General features: G+C 41.2%; 1 protein-coding gene across 28 annotated transcripts in view; it reads right to left on the bottom strand.

The window, feature by feature from the left end:
* The window catches only part of Ttll5 (tubulin tyrosine ligase like 5), a 276,835-nt gene that overhangs the window by 95,855 nt on the left and 160,085 nt on the right, over positions 1-20,895 (bottom strand). The window contains exon 30 of one of the 28 annotated variants that reach the window (XM_075947971.1): positions 12,548-12,714. The exons of the other annotated variants lie outside the window; for them this stretch is intronic. Coding sequence (XP_075804086.1) covers positions 12,573-12,714 — 142 coding nt within the window. The 3' untranslated portion in view covers positions 12,548-12,572. Of the gene's footprint in view, positions 1-12,547; positions 12,715-20,895 lie in introns of those variants that run through there. 28 annotated transcript variants of the gene reach the window in all.

The following is a 20,895-nucleotide window of genomic DNA, read 5'->3' on the forward strand; positions in this document are numbered from 1 at the left end:
GCATCTAGCGACCCTTCACCAGCACATCTCAAAGAAGGGAGACACACAATCTCTACTTCCAAAAACAATAAGAATAACCGGAGCAAACAACCACTGGTCATTAATATCACTTAATATTAATGGGCTCAATTTACCTATAAAAAGGCACAGGCTAGGAGATTGGATACGAAAACAGGACCCAACATTCTGCTGTTTGCAAGAAACACATCTCAACCACAAAGACAGGCACCTACTCAGAGTAAAGGGTTGGGAAAAGGTGTTTCAAGCAAATGGTCCTAAGAAAAAAGCAGGTGTGGCCATACTAATTTCTAACAAAACCGACTTCAAACTAAAATCAATCAGAAGAGACCGAGATGGTCACTTTATACTCATAACAGGAACAATTCATCAGGATGACGTCTCAATCCTGAATATCTATGCCCCTAATATAAAAGCACCCACTTATGTAAAAGAAATATTACTAGAACTCAAGGCAGACATCAAACCACACACACTAGTAGTAGGAGACTTCAACACACCTCTCTCTCCAAGGGACAGGTCAATCAGACAGAAACCTAATAGAGAATTAAGAGAATTATTGGAGGTAATGAAGCAAATGGACTTAACAGACATCTATAGAACATTCCACCCAAATAGGAAAGAATATACCTTTTCTCTGCAGCTCATGGAACCTTCTCAAAAATTGACCACATACTTGGAAACAAAGGAAACCTCCACAGATACAAAAAAATATCAGTGTCCTATCTGATCACCATGGATTAAAGTTAGAAGGCAACAACAATGCTACCCACAGAAAGCCGACAAACTCATGGAAACTGAACAGTCAACTACTGAACCACACCTGGTTCAAGGAAGAAATTAAGAAAGAAATTAAAGTCTTCCTTGAATTTAATGAAAATAAAGAGACAACATACTCAAACCTATGGGACACAATGAAATCAGTGCTAAGAGGAAAGTTCATAGCACTAAGTGTCCACTTAAAGAAAACGGAGAATGCATACATTGGGGACTTAACAACACACCTGAAAGCTCTAGAAAAAAAAGAAGCAGATGCGCCCAGGAGAAGTAGAAGACTGGAAATAATCAAACTGAGGGCGGAAATCAACAAAATAGAAACACAGAAAACAGTCCAAAGAATCAACGAAACAAAAAGCTGGTTCTTGGAGAAAATCAACAAGATCGACAAACCCCTATCCAAACTAATTAAACGACAGAGAGAGAACACGCAAATAAATAAGATCAGAAATGAAAAGGGGGACATAACCACAGACACAGAGGAAATTCAGAGAATCATTAGATCTTACTACAAAAGCAGGTATGCCACAAAACTGGAAAATGCAAAAGAAATGGACATTTTTTTAAATAAGTACCATATACCAAAGCTAAGCCAAGACCAGGTGAATGATCTAAATAGACCTGTTATTCGCGAAGAATTAGAAACGGTTATCAAAAATCTCCCTTCGAAAAAAGGCCCAGGACCAGATGGTTTCAATGCAGAATTCTACCAGAACTTCCAAGAAGAACTAGTACCTATACTCCTTAATGTATTTCACAATATAGAAACAGAAGAGTCATTGCCAAATTCCTTTTATGAAGCTACAGTTACCCTGATACCAAAACCACACAAAGACCCAACCAAGAAAGAGAATTACAGGCCTATCTCACTCATGAATATCGACGCAAAAATTCTCAATAAAATACTGGCAAACCGAATCCAAGAACACATTAGAAAAATTATCCATTATGATCAAGTAGGCTTCATCCCAGAGATGCAGGGCTGGTTCAACATACGCAAATCTATCAATGTAATCCACCATATAAATAAACTGAAAGAAAAAAACCATATGATCATTTCATTAGATGCTGAAAAAGCATTCGACAAAATTCAACACCCCTTTATGATAAAGGTCTTGGAGAGCATAGGGATACAAGGGTCCTACCTAAATATAATAAAAGCTATTTACAGCAAGCCGATAGCTAACATTAAATTAAATGGACAAAAACTCAAAGCCATCCCACTAAAATCAGGAACACGACAAAGATGTCTTCTTCAATATAGTGCTTTAAGTTCTAGCAATAGCAATAAGACAACATAAAAAGATCAAGGGGATTTGTATTGGAAAGGAAGAAGTTAAGCTTTCGTTATTTGCAGATGATATGATAGTATACATAAGCGACACCAAAAATTCTACCAAAGAACTCCTACAGCTGATAAACACCTTTAGTAATGTGGCAGGATACAAGATCAACTCCAAAAAATCAGTTGCCTTCCTATACACTAAGGATAAGGAAGCAGAGAGGGAAATCAGAGAAGCATCACCTTTCACGATAGCCACAAATAGCATAAAATATCTTGGGTAACTCTGACCAAGGAAGGGAAAGATCTATTTGACAAGAACTATAAGGCTTTGAAGAAAGAAACTGAAGAGGACACCAGAAAATGGAAGGACCTCCCTTGCTCTTGGATTGGGAGGATCAACATAGTAAAAATGGCAATTCTACCAAAAGCAATCTAGAGATTCAATGCAATCCCCATCAAAATCCCATCAAAATTCTTCACAGATCTAGAGAAGACAATAATCAACTTTATATGGAAAAAAAAACCCAGGATAGCCAAAACAATCTTATACAATAAAGGATTGTCTGGAGGCATTACCATCCCTGACTTCAAACTCTATTACAGAGCTACAGTATTGAAAACAGCTTGGTATTGGCATAAAAACAGAGAAGTCGACCAATGGAATCGAATAGAAGAACCTGACTTTAACCCACAAACCTATGAACACCTGATTTTCGATAAAGGAGCTAAAAGTATACAATGGAAAAAAGAGAGCATCTTCAACAAATGGTGCTGGCAAAACTGGATGTCGACCTGTAGAAGAATGAAAATAGATCCATATCTATCACCATGCACAAAACTCAAGTCCAAATGGATTAAAGACCTCAATATCAGTCAGAACACACTGAACCTGATAGAAGAGAAAGTGGGAAGTACTCTACAACACATGGGCACAGGAGACCACTTCCTACGTATAACCCCAGCAGCACAGACACTAAGGGCCTCATTGAATAAATGGGACCTCCTGAGACTGAGAAGCTTCTGTAAAGCAAAGGACAATGTCACTAAGACAAAAAGGCAACCCACTGACTGGGAGAAGATCTTCACCAACCCCGCAACTGACAAAGGTCTGATCTCCAAAATATATAAAGAACTCAAGAAACTAGACCGTAAAAGGCTAATCAACCCAATTATAAAATGGGGCACTGAGCTGAACAGAGAATTCTCAACAGAAGAACTTCAAATGGCCAAAAGACACTTAAGGTCATGCTCAACTTCCTTAGCGATCAGGGAAATGCAAATCAAGACAACTTTAAGATACCATCTTACACCTGTCAGAATGGCTAAAATAAAAAACACCAATGATAGCCTTTGCTGGAGAGGTTGTGGAGAAAGGGGTACACTCATCCATTGCTGGTGGGAATGCAAACTTGTGCAACCACTCTGGAAAGCAGTGTGGCGGTTTCTCAGGAAATTCGGGATCAACCTACCCCTGGACCCAGCAATACCACTCTTGGGAATATACCCAAGAGAGGCCCTATCATACAACAAAAGTATATGCTCAACTATGTTCATAGCAGCATTGTTTGTAATAGCCAGAACCTGGAAACAACCTAGATGGCCTTCAATGGAAGAATGGATGAAGAAAGTATGGAATATATACATATTAGAGTATTACTCAGCAATAAAAAACAAGGACTTCTTGAATTTTGCATACAAATGGATGGAAATAGAAAACACTATCCTGAGTGAGGTAAGCCAGAGCCAAAAAGAGGAACATGGGATGTACTCACTCATATTTGGTTTCTAGCCATAAACAAAGGACATTGAGCTTATAATTCATGCTCCTAGAGAAGCTAAATAAGAAGGTGAATCCAAAGAAAAACACATAGGCATCCTCCTGAATATTAACCTTCATCAGGAGATGAAAGGAGACAGAGACAGAGAACCACATTGGAGCACAGGACAGAAATCTCAAGGTCCAAATCAGGAACAGAAGGAGAGGGAGCACGAGCAAGGAACTCAGGACCGCGAGGGGTGCACCCACACACTGAGACAATGGGGATGTTCTATTGGGAACTTACCAAGGCCAGCTGGCCTGGGTCTGAAAAAGCCTGGGATAAATCCGGACTAGCTGAACATAGCGGACAATGAGGAATACTGAGAACTCAAGAAGAATGGCAGTGGGTTTTTGATCCTACTGCACGTACTGGCTTTGTGGGAGCCTAGGCAGTTTGGATGCTCACCTTACTAGACCTGGATAGAGGTGGGCGGTCCTTGGACTTCCTACAGGTCAGGGAACCCTGATTGCTCTTTGAGCAGATGAGGGAGGGGGACTTGACCGGGGGAGGGAAATGGGAGGCAGTGGCGGGGAGGAGGCAGAAATCCTTAATAAATAAATAAATTTAAAAAAAAGCCGGGCAGTGGTGGTGTACACCTTTAATTCTAGCACTCGGGAGGCAGAGGCAGGAGGATCTCTGTGAGTTCGAGGCCAACCTGGTCTACAAGAGCTAGTTCCAGGACAGGCTCCAAAGCTACAGAGAAACCCTGTCTCAAAAAACAAAACAGAACAACAACAACAACAACAAAAACAACCAAAGAAAAAAAATAAGGAAAAAGGCCAAGTAACATATAAAGGTAGACCTATCAGAATTACACCTGACTTCTAAATGGAGACAATGAAAGCCAGAAGGTCCTGGTCAAGCGTCATGCAGACATTAAGAGACCACAGATGCCAGCCCAGACTACTATACTCAGCAAAACTTTCAATTACCATAGAAAACAAAACAAGATATTCCATGACAAAACTAGATTTGACCAATACCTAGTCACAAACCCAGCCCTACACAAAGTACTAGAAGGAAAATTCCAACCCAAGGAAGTTAGCTACATCAACAAAAACACAGAAAATTGATGGTCTCACAGAAACAAATTCCAAAGAAGTGAAAAACACACAAATTAATATCACCAGCAATGAAAACTAAATTAACAGGAGAGAACAATCACAGGTCATTAATATCCCTTAATATAAATGGACTCAAGTTACCTATAAAAAGGCACAGGTTAACAGATGGGATACAAAAACTGCATCCTTCTGCTGCATACAAGAAACACACTTCAACCTCAAGGACAGACATTGCCTCAGAGTAAAAGGTTGGGAAAAAATTTTCCAATCAAATGGACCTTAGAAACAAGCTGGTGTAGTTATCCTAATATCTAACAAAATAGACTTCCAACTAACATCAATCAAAAGAGACAAAGGAGGACATTTCATATTAGTCACAGGAAAAATCCATCAAGAAGAAATAATACTGAACATCTGTGCCCCAAATACAAGGGCACCATCAAATGTAAAAGAAACACTTCTAAAGCTTAAATCCCATACACTATTATATTATATTATATTATATTATATTATATTATATTATACCCCACACACTAATAGTGGGAGACGTCAACACTCTACTCTCACCACTGGACAGGTTAGTCAGACAAAAAATTAAAAGAGAAATAAGGAAATAACAGATGTTATGACTCAATGGACTTAACAGACATCTATAGAATATTCCATACATCGAGACCAGCCTGGTCTACAGAGCTAGTTCCAGGACAGGCTCCAAAGCCACAGAGAAACCCTGTCTTGAAAAACCAAAAAAAAAAAAAAAAAAAAAAAAAGAGTATTCCATACAAACATAAAAGAATATACCTTCTCAGCACCTCACGGAATCTTCTCAAAAATTGACCACTTACTCGGTAACAAAACAAACCTCAACAGATACAAAAAAACTGTAATAACCCCATGTATCTTATCAGATCACCATGACTTAAAACTAGAATTCAACAGCAACACTAATTCCAGAAAGCCCACAAACACATGGAAATTAAACAATGCTCAGCCGACTCATCAATGAAAGTGACCACACAACATAACCAAATTTATGGGACGCAATGAAAACAATGTAAAGAGAAAAGTTCATAGCACTATATACCTACATAAAGAAGCTGGAAAAATCCCACACTAGTGAATTAACAGAACATTTGAAAACTTTAGAACAAAAAGAACAAACACACCCAAGAGAACTAGATGGCAGGAAATAATCAAATTGAGAGCTGAAATCAACAAAATAGAAACAAAGAAAACAATACAAAGAATCAATGAGACAAACAGTTAGTTCTTTGAGAAAATCAACAAAAGAGATAAACCTTTATCCAAACTAACCAAAAGGCAGAGAGAGAATATTCAAATTAACAAAATTAGAAATGAAAAGGGGGATATAACAACAGACATGGAGGAAATACAGAGAATCATCAGGTCATATTTTGAAAACCTGTACTCCACAAAATTGGAAATCTTAAAGGAAACGGACAACTTTCTGGATAGATATCAATTACCAAAATTAAATCAAGATCAGATAAGCAAATTAAATAGACCTACAACTGCTAAAAAAAAAAATAGAAACAGCCATTAAAAGTCTCCCAACCAAAAACAATCCAGGACCAGATGGTTTCAGCTCAGAATTCTACAATATTTTCAAAGAAGAACTAATACTAATACTCCTCAAATTGTGCCACACAATAGAAACAGAAGAAACATTGCAAAATTCTTTTTATGAGGCTACAATTAAACCCTGATACCCAAATCACATAAAAACATTACTAAGAAAGAGAGTAGAATTACAGACCAATCTCACTCATGAACATAGATGCAAAAATACTCAGTAAGTACTGGCAAATCGAATCCAAGAACACATCAGAACCATTATCCACCATGATCAAGTTGGCTTTATCCCAGAGATGGAGGGATGGTTCAACATACAAATCTGTCAACGTAATCCACCATAGAAACAAACTGAAAAATAAAAACCACATGATCATCTCATTAGATGCCCAAAAAAGCTTTCAACAAAATACAAGACCTTCATGATAAAGGTCTTGGAGTGAGCAGGGATACAAGGAACACACCTAATCATAATAAAGGCAATATACAACAAGCTAACAGTCAACATCAAACTAAATGGAGAGAAACTCACAGTGATCCCACTGAAATCAGGAACAAAACAAGGTTGTCCACTCTCTCCATATCTATTCAATATAGTTCTTGAGATCCTAGCTACAGCAATAAGATAACAAAAGGAGATCAAGTGGGATACAAATCAGAAAAGAAGAAGTCAAACTCTCACTATTTGCTGATGATATGATAGTTTACATAGCGACACAAAAAATTCTACCAAGGAACTTCTAGAACTCATAAACACTTTAAGTTATGTGGCAGGATACAAGACTAACTCAAAAAAAACAAATCAGTAGCCCTCCTTTACACAGATGATAAATGGGCCGAGAAAGAAATCAGAGAAGAATTACTTAACTTCACAATAGTTACAAATAGCATAAAATATCTCAGAGTAACTCTAATCAAATAAGTGGAAGACTTGTATGACAAGAACTTTAAAATCTTTGAAGAAAGAAGTTGAAGAAGACACCAGAAAGTGGAAAGATCTCCCATGCTCTTGGGTAGGTAGGATTAACATAGTAAAAATGGCAATTTTACCAAAAGCAATCTACAGATTCAATGCAATGCCCCTCAAAATCCCAGCAAAATTCTTCACAGACCTTGAAAGAATGATACTGAACTTAATATGGAAAAGCAAAAAACCCAAGATAGCCAAAACAATCCTGTACATTAAAAGAACTTCTGGAGGCATCACAATCCCTGACTTCAATTTCTACTACAAAGCTACAGTACTGAAAACAGCCTGGTATTGGCATAAAAACAGACAGGAGGACCAAAGGGACAGAATATAAGACCCGGATATTAATCCACACACCTTCGAACACCTGACTTTTGACAAAGAAGCAAAAAAATACCAAATGGAAAAAAGAAAGAATATTTAGCAAATGGGGCTGGCACAACTGGATATCAACATGTAGAAGAATGAAAACAGACTCATATCTATCACCATGCACAAAACTCAAGTCCAAATGGATGAAAGACTTCAACATAAAGCCAGTCACACTGAACCTCATAGAAGAGAAAGTGGGAAGTACATTTAAATACATTGGCACAGGAGACCACTTCCTAAATATAACCCCAGTAGCACAGACTCTGAGAGAAACAATTAACAAATAAGATCTCCTAAAACTGAAAAGCTTCTGTAAAGCAAAGGACACGGTCAACAAGACAAAATGACAGCCTACAGAATAGGAAAAGATCTTCATTAATCCCACATCAGACAGAGGTCTGATCTCCAAAACAGACAAAGAACTCAAGAAATTGGTCATCAAAAGAACAAATAATTCAATTAAAAAATGGAGTACAGACCTATACAGAGAAGTCTCAATAGAGGAATCTAAAATGGCTGAAAGACACTTAAGGAAATGCTCAACATCCTTAGTCCTCAGAGAAATTCAAATCAAAACAACTCTGAGATTCCATCTTACACCTGTAAGAATGACCAAGATCAAAAACACCGATGACAACTTATGCTGGAGAGGTTGTGGGGAAAAGGGAGCACTCCTGCATTGCTGGTGGGAATGCAAGCTGGTACAGCTCCTTTGGATGTCAGTATGGCAATTTCTCAGAAAATTAGGAAACAACCTTCTTCAAGACCCAGCAATACCACTTTTGGGTATATATCCAAAGGATACTCAATTGTGCCACAAGGACATGTGCTCAACTATGTTTATAGCAGCATTGTTTGTCAGAGCCAGAACTTAGAAATAACCTAAATGCCCCTCATTAAAACAATGGATAATGTTTGGAAAATGTAGTACATTTACACAATGGAGTACTACACAGCAAAGAAAAACAATGATATTTTGAAATTTGCAGGCAAATGGATGGAGCTGGAAAACATCATATTGAGTGAGGTAACCCAGATGCAGAAAGACAATTATCATATGTACTCACTTGTAAGTGGTTTTTAAACATAAAGCAAAGAAAAACAGCCTACAAATCATAATCCTAGAGAACATAGACAACAATGAGGTCTCTAAGAGAGACATACATGAATCTAATCTACACGAGAATTAGAAAAAGACAAGATCTCCTAGTAAATTGGGAGCGTGGGGACCATGGGAGAGGGTTGAAGAGGAAGGGAGGGGAGCAGAGAAAAATTTATAGTTCAATAAAATCAATAAAAAAAATCAATGTAAAAAAATCTCAGAGGGAAACTATTATTAGTCACTGAACTGAAGGTTAGAAAATTCACCCAGAGGTTCTGCTTCCATTTCTGGCTTGATGATTATAGAAGTTTCTAGCCATAGGGAACAATCTAGATTCAGTAAGTATATAATGGGAAAGTAAAGTAATATGCACTTCATGCGAGAATCAACCCACTGGGTAGCTCAAGTGGTTTCATTTGCTAATAACTGTTCTAACAAATATTTCCATGAGGCATTCATTTTAATGCCTCCTTGCTGTGTATTAGAGAGCAGCTTTTAGGCAGGTCCTTTATTTGGGGAAATGCTCCTGAGGTTCTCAGGTATGGGAGCCAGGGCACATGGATGCAGAGGTCAGGACAGTGGGCAAGAAATCAAGTCAGGGACTGTGGGTTGACGTGTTCTTCCAATTCCACATATACTGCAGAGGCTGGGACGCCATAAACTTTATAGTGAAGTGTGTTTTTAATCTCATCAGTAACATAAGCTCAGCCTAAAAATCACAAAAGGAAGTTTCTCAAACCAGTGGAGGCTTTTAGCAGAGAGGCAGGAATTTTTATAGCACAGCACTGGAGGGGATGGGGATGCTCGGCTGTGTAATATAATAAGTGCCACAAGAACCTTCTTGCTTTGAATTTCAGTGGGGTTAGCTGGAGCACATTATCTCATTCTGGAAGCAAAAGTCGTTGGCGTTTCCAGCAAGCAAGTGCTTCAGTGACTTAGAGGAGGCCGTGTGGACGGCAGCTGGCTGCCCCTGGAATCTGGCACCTGAGTTCAGACATCCCTTCTTCTAATAGCACCTAATGGCTCCGACAACCATCTGCAAGGCTGCCTCATCTTCATAAACCTGTGTTCATTCTGTCTCACCAGCAATACACTTTATATCCTCACCAAAATTTTGAGATCAGTTGTGTTCATGAAAATTTTGTGAGATTCCCTAATCCAAAATGCTTGGGGTATGTAATGGATTTCTTTCTTTCTTTTTTTTTTCAGGGGGGTTGGGTGTCGGTCACAAATTTTTAAATATGTATATATATTTATATGTATAAATATATACATGTGTGTATATATATTTATTTGTGTGTATATGTACCCAGACAAGACAGGCAGATAGAGAGTATTTGGAACACTTAATCCATTTATATTTCACATACATCTTATATTCCAAATTTGTTGTCCCAGCTACTGGAGAGGCTAAGGGAGAAGAGCTTAAAGGTAGGAATTTGGGGATAGCCTGGGCCACACTACAAGACTCTATTATGATAAAATTCTTTTTAAGGCCGGGTGGTGGTTGCATAGGTCTTTAATCCCAGTACTTGATAGGCAGAAGCAGGTGGATCTCTGTGAGTTCGAGGCCAGCCTGGTCTACAACACTAGTTTCAGGACAGCCAGCACTATTACATAGAGAATCCCTGTATCAACCCCTTCCCCCTCAAAAGATTCTTTTAAAGTTACAAACAGGCAACAACATGGCATGTTTCCCCATACTACATTCTCTCCTAGCTTGTCCACCAAGCTTATGCCCCTCACTCCCACAACAAGGCCATGCGGCCGGATGCACTGTTCCTCCTGCAGCTGCTCTTCCCGCACACCACTCCACCTCCGAATGCCCTGTGCGCCTCTCTCTGCTATGCGCATAGGAAGTGCGGAGGGAATGGAAAAATCCACAGCAACATTTCTTCAGCACGCAGGGCTGCACCCTCCACAAGGGCACCGAGGCTTCTTAAGAAGGTACGATGTCACAAGAGTGAGAGCAGAAGGCAGCTGGCAGTGACAGTTGTGCACCCGTGATTCTGCTGTCCACTTTCTCTGCCTACCTCACCTAGTCCCTGACAAATAGAGCTACCCTGTGGGGGGTGCCCCACCCTTCACACCACTGTGTGCATCTCTATGCTGCACTTTTAGTCGCCTCGGTGACGTGTGGGGGTTAGAAATAGAATAACATTTATCAAGTGCAGGTCACGAGTATTAAATGGCCAGGAATTTAAGGAATAGTCCTGGACTAGAAAAATGTGTGATGCTGCTCAAAAGACAAATGGTCTTGATGACAAACATGGTGGTGCTTTCTGGACAGTGTAGATGTCTAAGGACAGTAGGCATTATATTTTCTTCAACTATAAATTCTTAGCCACAAGCCACACATCAAATGCAGAGGCCCTCCAGATGAAGAAGCTTCCCATGAGAGGACAAATAGCATGGACCACAGGAAGCTACATGATCAGGAGTTGTCATGTGAGGGGATCTCCCTGGCCTTTGCAGTGCTTCCAATGACACAATTAGAGTGCCTTTGTATGGAATAAACATTTGTATCCCATTAAAATGAGGTCAGCTAGGGTTAGGTCATATTCACAAAGATCAAACGTAAGGTTAAGGAAGGCACGAGCAGGGAGGACCCTTGCACCAAGGCCCCTTAGTGCATCGAACTTCTCCACAACTTTATTATCATTAAATTTTCTCATCTACAAAATGGAGATTAACAGGCCCTGCTGTCACAGGGCTGTTGCAGGAATTCAAGAGGGAATACAAGTAGAAGTCTGACAACGAAAAAGAAAATACAATCCCACTCTTTATGTTACTATCATTGTATCCTTTATCCAACCCAGGATCTCCTTCCAGTGCTGCCAGAGGCCCAGCCTTCTTTGAGGTGGGAATAGTAGGCCACAGAACATAAAGGGAGCTGAGCCACTTGCCAGCAGGAAACCCACGGCTGCAGTTGGCACAGTGCATTTCTCTGTAGGACAGCATCAGACACGAAGTCCAAGGGCTGTGAGTGCTAAAAATAACTAACGGGCCTTGGCCATTGTTTTACTCAATACACAAGGAACCAAAGAGCTGGTATCGTAAAGGTTCTGAATGAAACATATATCAAAATGGTTTTGAAACCTTGTGGTATGCGAAGACTTCTCAGAATGAGAAATTGAACTTGAATAAAAATCAAACAAGACTTCATTAATGATGTGGCATGGCTGAGGCACCTGTAATCCTGGCACTTGGGAGGAGTACTAAAACAGCCTCAGTGACATAGTGAGTGTGATTCTATTGCCCTACAAAAGACCTTGTGTCAAGAAAAGGGCACTGTTAAGAGTAAATAGGAGCCGGACAAATAGTGGTGGCGCACGCCTTAATCCCAGCACTCTCACTCGGGAGGCAGAGGCAGGCGGATCTCTATAAGTTTGAAGCCAGCCTGGTCTACAAGAGCTAGTTCCAGGGCAGGCACCAAGGCTACACAGAAACCCTGTCTTGAAAAATCAATTAAAAAAAAAAAGCACGCAAGAGAGACAGAGAACGAATAGGCCATACACACTCTAGGAAAAAGTATTTACAGTACATATATGTAATAAAGGTTTTTTTTAATTTAGACTTTTATGTATTTTTTAAGTGTATGGGTATTTTTTCTGCATGTCTGTCTGCACACATAAGTGGCCGGTGCCCTCTGCCCGTGGTTGTGAGCAGCTATGTGGGTCCTCCGAAGAGCAGCCAGTAACAAAGGATTCCTCCTGTCAACATACAAAGAAGATTGTGCTGTAAAGTAATCCTAACAATAGAATGACAACTAAAAAAAATATGATTTAAAAGATTTTATGAAGTAAAAATATGAATGTTCAATAAACATATGATAAGTTCTAAGTATCAATAGTCATCAGGGACATTCAAGGGAAAATTTGTATCTATTATAATGATTACAATTGTAATTGAGTGTAAAGCCACATGTCTATAATCCTGGCACCTGAGAGGCAGAACCAGGAGGGATCAGGAATTCAAAGACAGCCTGGGCTACAGGAGATACTTTCTCAATAAACCAGACCAAAGAAAAAAACGAGGTTTGGCATTGCTTAAAGTCAAGCACAATATCAAATATTGGTGTGCATGTAGCACAATAACTATTATACATTGATAATAGGGGTGTAAACAATGCAATAGAAAACTAAGGGGTTTTGTTCTGTGAAATTTACACCAATGAGTTAATTGCTTAAAATAAATAAAGGCACATGGCTAACAACAAAGTTGTAGAAAAATATTTATCAAAATTATATTTATAACTATTAAAATTGGAGTCGATCCTAATGCCCATCATTAGGAAAATAGCTGAATAAAATAGGATATATTCATACGCATTAATACTACTCAATAAAATGGCTGAACTATTAAAACGATCAACTAATAGATGAATGCCAGAAACACTGGGTTGAAGGAAAGACAGACACAGAAGAGAAAATATGCTATGATTCCATTTCAACAAGCCAAAGACATGTAACACACGGCGAGAGGCACACGAAGGGCTGTGCACAGACAGGGATGTCGGCACTGATGTGAGATACAAGGGACTCTGAAGCATGATGGGAATATCCCAAGCCTGCTGTGCTATACAGAAACACAATCGCACAAACACACTGAAACTTACCAAATTGAGTGAGTAAATATTCACGTAAAAGATACTATAAGTTAGAGAAGACAAAAAGTCATAACACTTTCATTTATTTAAAATTAAAACACTAGTTAATACTTCCTGTTCTGTATATATGGTATGGCGGTGTCCCCATTTTGGTTATGAAACCATGTACTTTGTAATAGCAGGACCACACAACAAGATCCATTTAGCATTTAGCAGTTGTTTTATTCCAGGGTGATGTAACCTATATCTCCTAGATACAGCATGATCTGGAGGAATAGCGGCAGGAGCGCTAGGGTTTGGGAAGGTACTGCACTCACACGGAGGCCTAAGGCCTAGGCGACAGCATTAGGTGAGCATGGGGGAACTGGCCTTTATGACAACAGTAACGCAATCCTATTGCCTAAGCCCTGGATCATGTGCATGGATCATGTGCACGAAGGAGGAAGGAGAAGGAACGCAAAGCAGACATTGGGGGAGCACTCACACTGGGGAGCACTCTGAAAAGCAGCCTGAGGATGTATTGTGATATGAAAAGGCAAAGGTAGAGCTGGGCATTATGATTCATGCTTGTAATCCAGGCATTTGGGAGGCCACGGCAAGATGACTGCTGCAAATGGAGGTCAGCCTGGTATCTAGAATAAGAGTCTGTTTCTAAAAAAAAAAAAGAAGAAGAAGAAGAAGAAGAAGAAGAAGAAGAGGAGGAGGAGGAGGAGGAGGAGGAGGAGGAGGAGGAGGAGGAGGAGGAGGAGGAGGAGGAGGAGGAGGAGGAGGAGGAGGAGAAGAAGAAGAAGAAGAAGAAGAAGAAGAAGAAGAAGAAGAAGAAGAAGAAGAAGAAGAAGAAGAAGAAAAGAAGAAGAAGAAGAAGAAGAAGAAAAGAAGAAGAAGAAGAGGAGGAGGAGGAGGAGGAGGCAGAGGAGGAGAAGAAGAAGAGGAGGCAGAGGAGGAGGAGGCAGAGGAGGAGGAGGAGGAGGAAGAAGAAAGCCAACAGGTGGTGATGGTTTTGGTAAACTGCTTCCACCAGGGAAAAACAAAAGCCATACTGCATTTAGAAACAAATCCAGCAACAGGGAGATTATCTAGTAACAAGCGTTAGTCTATCTCAGGTATAAACTAGCTACAGCTTGGTAGCTGTTGACTGGGAACACTGAGAGCTAACAGGATGAACTTTGCCTTCCATCACTTAAATGGTAAGTCTGATGGCTCAGTTAAGCCAGCCCACGCTCTTGGTGTCACGGGCTTTGATTTGCAGAGACCTTATGCACTGAACTATAATTTTAGAAGAGTTTCTGAGAACGATTCAGGTCCACTCAAGAGACATGTGCACTTAACCTCTGAAAGGGTGCAGCAGGGTAAGAGTACATGCTTCTTCGTCTGTCCTTCCTGTTCTCCACCTGTGGAGTTATAGGAGATGTCTCCCCCAGGAGGGAGAGCACAGTAGAGGCAGCATAGAAATCAAATCCCAAAGAGCACATGGTTCTTCTGGATGACCTACATGTTGAGCTGGGAGCAGGTGCTAAGTGCAGGCCAAACTTTCTGCTCAGGAACAGGGAGAAAGGCATTAAAATATTTTGTTTATTTTATATGATGAAAGGCTCTTGGGAAAGGATTGAAGAAATAATTCAAGGAACTAGGCAAAAGAATTAAGGTGTGAGTGTGGGTCCAAACCAAAGGAAAAGCTGGGTCACTGAGAGACTTCTGAGGTAGTGGAGGCCCCAGATCTGCACCACCCCAGAATGGAAAGCAGGCGCTTCAGAGACCCAGGGATCTAGAATAAGACTGCTAAGTTCAAGTCCTGGCTTTGCCACAAAAAAAAACCCAAAAAACAACAACAAAAAAAAACATTTAACTCTTTGTGCTTTGGTTTCTTCTGCTGTGACGTGGGAATAAATATTGGTCCCACCTCTTACAGGCTCGCTAAAGGATTAGATATGACAACCCCTGTACGCATTTAGCTCATCACTGGCACTGTAGAGTTAAGTGCTCAATTACAAATGCTTTTCCTACTGAGAGCAAACCTTTGTATGGGACCAGAGGGAAAACAAGAGGGACATGAGGAGCTACGCTACTATGGTGAGAGGAGAATGTCTTTATAACCTCCTTACCTAGTGCTGTCCCTCGGTGACAAGTGAGGGAAGTGGTTCTCACGGAAGCAGAAATGGGCAAAAGCGGACCGAGTGTGGTGGCACATACTTTTAACCTCAGCATTTGGGAGACAGAAGCAAGTGGATGTTGATGAGTTTTGAGGCTAAACTGGTCTATGTAGTGAGTTCTAGGTCAGTTAATCCTACAAACGGAGAACCTGCCTCAAACAGAATGAAAACAACAAAAGAAAGAAGGAAAGAAAATGGACTGAAGAGGTGTGAGCTGGAGCACCAAGTTCAGCCATGGCCATCACCTACCAGGGCAGCAGTATAATAGCAGCCCTGGCTGAGGGGACTTTGTCATGCTGGCAGGCTGCTGGCTGGGCTAAGCCAGCAGGAGAATATGCCACCTTGGGCAGGGAGCTGGCTCCTGCCGGGAATTAGGAGGTTACTATATTAATAATGTTGACAGTTAGGGAGCAGCAATTTGAACGGAGATTATCAGCCTCCCCAGCACCTCTCCACCCCAAACCAGAATTACCAACAGCAGTCACAGTCCAGCAGTGAACCCCCTTACACGTTTATAAAAATGAAGTCTTTCTCTCTCTCTCTCTCTCTCTCTCTCTCTCTCTCTCTCTCTCTCTCTCTCTCTCTCTCTCTCACACACACACACACACACACACACAAAACACATTTTTATTGTTTTTGGAATAAAGCGGTATGTTCTTAATATCTTAAACTGTAGAAACACAAGAAACTCATCTTTGAGCCAACAAACAAAATGCTAATTGGAAAATTTGGTCAATACTTTCTTTGGTTTTTAAATACAAGGACTCATTAAGTAGCCCAGGCTGGCCTGGAACTTGCATTCTTTCTGCCTTAGCCTCCAGGTCTGAGTAACCACGTTGAGTTTACCAATATTCTGCCAGTTTTTCTTTTCCATATCAATGTCTATTACACTCACAGACAACCCGAATCCTTAAGCCTTCTTCATGCTTCAGTGTTTGAATTCATATTAAGGAATAAATGTTTTCCTACATCAAATTTAGAGAGAACAGTCATTCTGGTCTTTAAATTCTTATGGTCATCCAAGATATACACTATTTCAAATCAACTAAAAATAGGATTTTATGTTTTCTAGATATGTAAGTGTCTACCAAAAGCAGGCAACCATATAACTACGAATGGCTAAACCACTTCATTGATAAAAATGGGAAATTAGTAAGCCAATGGCACAGCCTCAGGTCTTAATTACCAACTGCAGATTGGCTGGAGTTGGCATAGTTTAGTTATCAGTACTAACGACTACATTTTCTCCTTCACATTTCTCTTTTGGGCTCACAAGACTTTATTAGGTTTTATCCTGAAACCCACTCACACCCATCCTTTTCTGCCCCGTCTTCTTTCACTGAAGGAATTCTACCACCAAGGGAATGAGGTTAGTCTAACATGACTTAGTTTTCTCATGAATCATCGGTGTGCTAATCTGTTAGATTCTGAACTGCAATCGACATCTCAATTACTAATTTATATATTCAGCGTCTAATTCATCTTTATCTCTTCTCTTCCTTTCCCAGCGTCTGAACTCCTTCCCTTCAAATTAATCAGACCCTGAATCACTAACTCAGGGTCTGGAGACATAAATCAGGAATCGGGGCTCTTAAGAACTGCTTCTTCCCACATAGTAATTCAACGGAGAAAACGAAGACTGATTCAGGCCTGACTCCTGGTCAGTTTCATTGTCTCTGAATTAAGGTCTGAATAGAACCAACATGAAAACTACCTAAGAAGACTGTCTGTCAACTAGCACTAGAAAAATAAATGGGGCTCCTACTGCTCACTACACATCCTAACCGAAAGCTGAAAGCAAGAGTAGGAAAACATTGAAGTAAGGCGGTTCAAAATCAATAAAGCTCTCACTCCATCCCACCCTCAGAGGTAGGAAAAAAAAAAGTTAAGAGAAATTAAGAACATAAGCCAGATCCAAATGAGATCCTAATTTAAAACAGAATGGCAAACAAGGGAGAGAGAAGGCTTGGGATCACTCATTTGGTGAGGGAAAGAAGCAGAAGTGGTATCGGGAAGCTGTCTGGGGTATGTTTTGGCCAACTCGACTTTGATTTTATTAACTAACTGTGTGACAATGACACAGCTTTGGGAAGAATACAATGAGGTTCCATGTCGAAAAGCGAGGAGTTGATAAGCCTGTCCTTTTAAAGTACAGCAAGATCACAGCCAGCTGGCCTTGACAATGACTAGGGAACGTGAACCAGACCTCTGCCGTCTCCACACCCCCTCCACTTCATGATGGATGGAACTCAGGAGGAGGAAGTAAGGACAGAGTTGGACTCAGTGTGTCTGGCAGAGACTCTGGCTCTGGGAGCAAGCTTCATGGAACACAAAGCTAGACAGAAAACCAAACCTCTCAAAGGTTATGTTCACAGCCCTGCTCTAAAGACTACGCAGGATTCTGGGAGCCAGCCAGTTTATGCAGATAGTGACTCCTGCATCCTTTATCTGTTAGCTTTCTGGATCTGAAAAGACAGACTAACCCTTTGCCTGATGATCAAGAAATGTCTTGTCTTTGATCCAGCTCTTTATTTTGGCATAACCAGCATACCACATGAAGCCTAAAACATGTAGCTGTGAACTGAAACCAAGTGAGCCAAGAGTGACCTTTAAGAACGCCACGGGAGAACTCCCTGACACCAGTTCATTCAACAAGACCGAGCCTGCTCAGCAGGATTTCTGTCAACCAGAGGGAATGGGCTGATGTCTTACGACAATAATGGGGACACACACCAGCACAGCTGGCCCTCATAAAGCTGGATAGCCATCACCTACCCTTCACACCCTGCAGAGACAAGCCAGAAAAAGCTTTCCAAGTGAACGTGAATGTGCAGATTGTCTAGGGCAACTGGCATGCAGGGCCCTAAGAACTTCCACACTGACTGGGGGTTGGGTTCAAACTCAGTACACACAAACAGCTTGGAGCAGTGTCGCAAGTGGAGAATTCTAGCCCATGGCCTCAGTCTGACTCCTTTCACGTCTCCTCTTTTCCCTGGGAAACACACCAGCAGGCAACTTGGCACTGTCAAGTTCACAGCTCTTCTGGCCCCACTGCGCCTCTGCCCATTTCTTCCAATTGGCCAAGGGAAACAAAGCTCAGCTCTGCAGACTCCGCCCTTCGTCTCAGCCTTCTCCACCTGCCCTCGTCTTCCTTTATAACTCATGATATACTCATAAAACACCAGGAAAACCATGGAAAGGAACTCTTCTAAGGAAGTAGTAAGGCTAAAGGGAGTTAAAATGTTACTTCTGGTCAAGACTTTTTTTCCATAAAAGTCGAGAGTGAGCAGCTTCCGGGAGCCTGGTCCCAAGTTACCTTCTGCACACAGACGGTAGAAGCAGCCCCTTCAGTACATTGGTGGCACGGCCACGACAGCACATACTCTGCTATGCCAAGACACACTTAAGAACATTTGCTCGAGATTTTCTAGAAAGGTTAGATCAGGCCCAATACTGGCATGAAACGGGGACCCCTTCCTCTGAGAGGCTCAGACCTTTGAAAACACACGATCTCACTCCTCGCTGCGTATGCTGTTTACCACATTATTACCAGCTGCAGGTGACAATGCATAGGAGATGGCCATGATTTTCCAAGTGTGGCCCTCGAGTCAGAAACAACCGTGTCGGCTTCACTTTGGAACCTGCTAAGGATGGCAATAATGAGCCGCACACCAAGGCTACTGTGTGGTTGAGGACCAGTAACAAACTCAGAGGGTGACTCCGATAAGTTGAATCACTCACAAAGTGGCTAAGGGCATGGATTCTGCCACCATATTGATAGGTTTAAGTTCTGACAGCTGCTCACCAACCCTTTTGGGAGAGTCACTCTCTGAATCCAGTAACTCATGAAGTTTTCGGTCAGAACAATTTCTAGGACAATGAAAAAGCTGTCAGGCAAGAAGCATCAAATTATCCCACCCCCATTACTGGCACCCATTCCTCACAAACCAACAGAAGTGGCATTGGGCTATGGGGTGAGCTGCCCCACTTCCCAAGCACAGAGAAACAAATGAGCTTTGGTATGAAAGCAATAAAGTGAGGACGCAGGGTACACACTCAGGGACTGAAGCCAACGCTCCAAGTTCAGACACTGCACTCGCTGAGGGAGAAATGGAGAGCCCATCAGTCTCTGTCCTGAGGCCTGACTCCTGCGCTTGAAGCCCACAAATGATACAGAGCCCGACAGGGCCATCTTTCAATACCTCTTCTTTGTCACATGCTTTTCCTGATAATGGCTTCTCTCGAAAATGCTAGTTATTAAACCATATGTTTAGCTCGCTGATGAAATAAATGATGACAGTTAAAAGACCCATTGACCAACACCTGCATGGCTTCGGTTATTAAAACAAGAAGACCAGATCCCACACAATTTCCATCCCCCGGAGTCATAAGAGTTCCCTTATAAAACAGACATGCTCTAATTTGCCTGAGCTAGTGGTTCAGATCTGTGCCAGTGAGTTACATCAAGGGGAACGAGCACACACCGCAAGTAGATAGTTAACACATGTGCTAAATACATGTCGCATATTCACAGTTAATGTGCTCAGGCTACCGATAGATTCTGCCCACTAAATGACACTGGCGCTTGGAGCCAAATGAGCAGCTGTACAAATCCACTGGCAACGATGGAGACACTGATGCTGCTGCACCACATGCTCTACTACAGCTGTCCGTACTTGCTGCACAAACTTGTCTCCCATAGGTCACTAGCTGCAGTTTACTTTCAGAAGCACCCCAGCTCTCCTTTGCACCATCAACAAATACCCCCAGCTCTCCTTTGCCCCACCCTTCCTTTGTATGGCATCATCAATGCAGAGGTCTAAACAGTCTGAAAAGCCGTCAGGAAAAGACTAGGACTAACTTCTCTCCCTCTACAGGTAGGGAGGGTACTGTAGTGTGGTGCCATCTGTAAGGCTATTTAAACAAGTCCCACGGGAGGAATGCAGTGCCCACATTACAGACAGGTTTCAGAAATAAGTATGATAGAGAGCATAAACCACACATATGGCATGAAGTTGGCTTTCAATATTATTTATTCAATCTCCTTTTCCTTTCCTGCCTTTTGTTCCTCTCTTATAAATAATGAAACATTATCTTATCAAAATTAGCAAAAGAATCCTAATGAATATCAATTT

The sequence above is a fragment of the Microtus pennsylvanicus genome, chromosome 14 (assembly GCF_037038515.1).
Source record: "Microtus pennsylvanicus isolate mMicPen1 chromosome 14, mMicPen1.hap1, whole genome shotgun sequence".
Classification (NCBI taxonomy): domain Eukaryota; kingdom Metazoa; phylum Chordata; class Mammalia; order Rodentia; family Cricetidae; genus Microtus; species Microtus pennsylvanicus.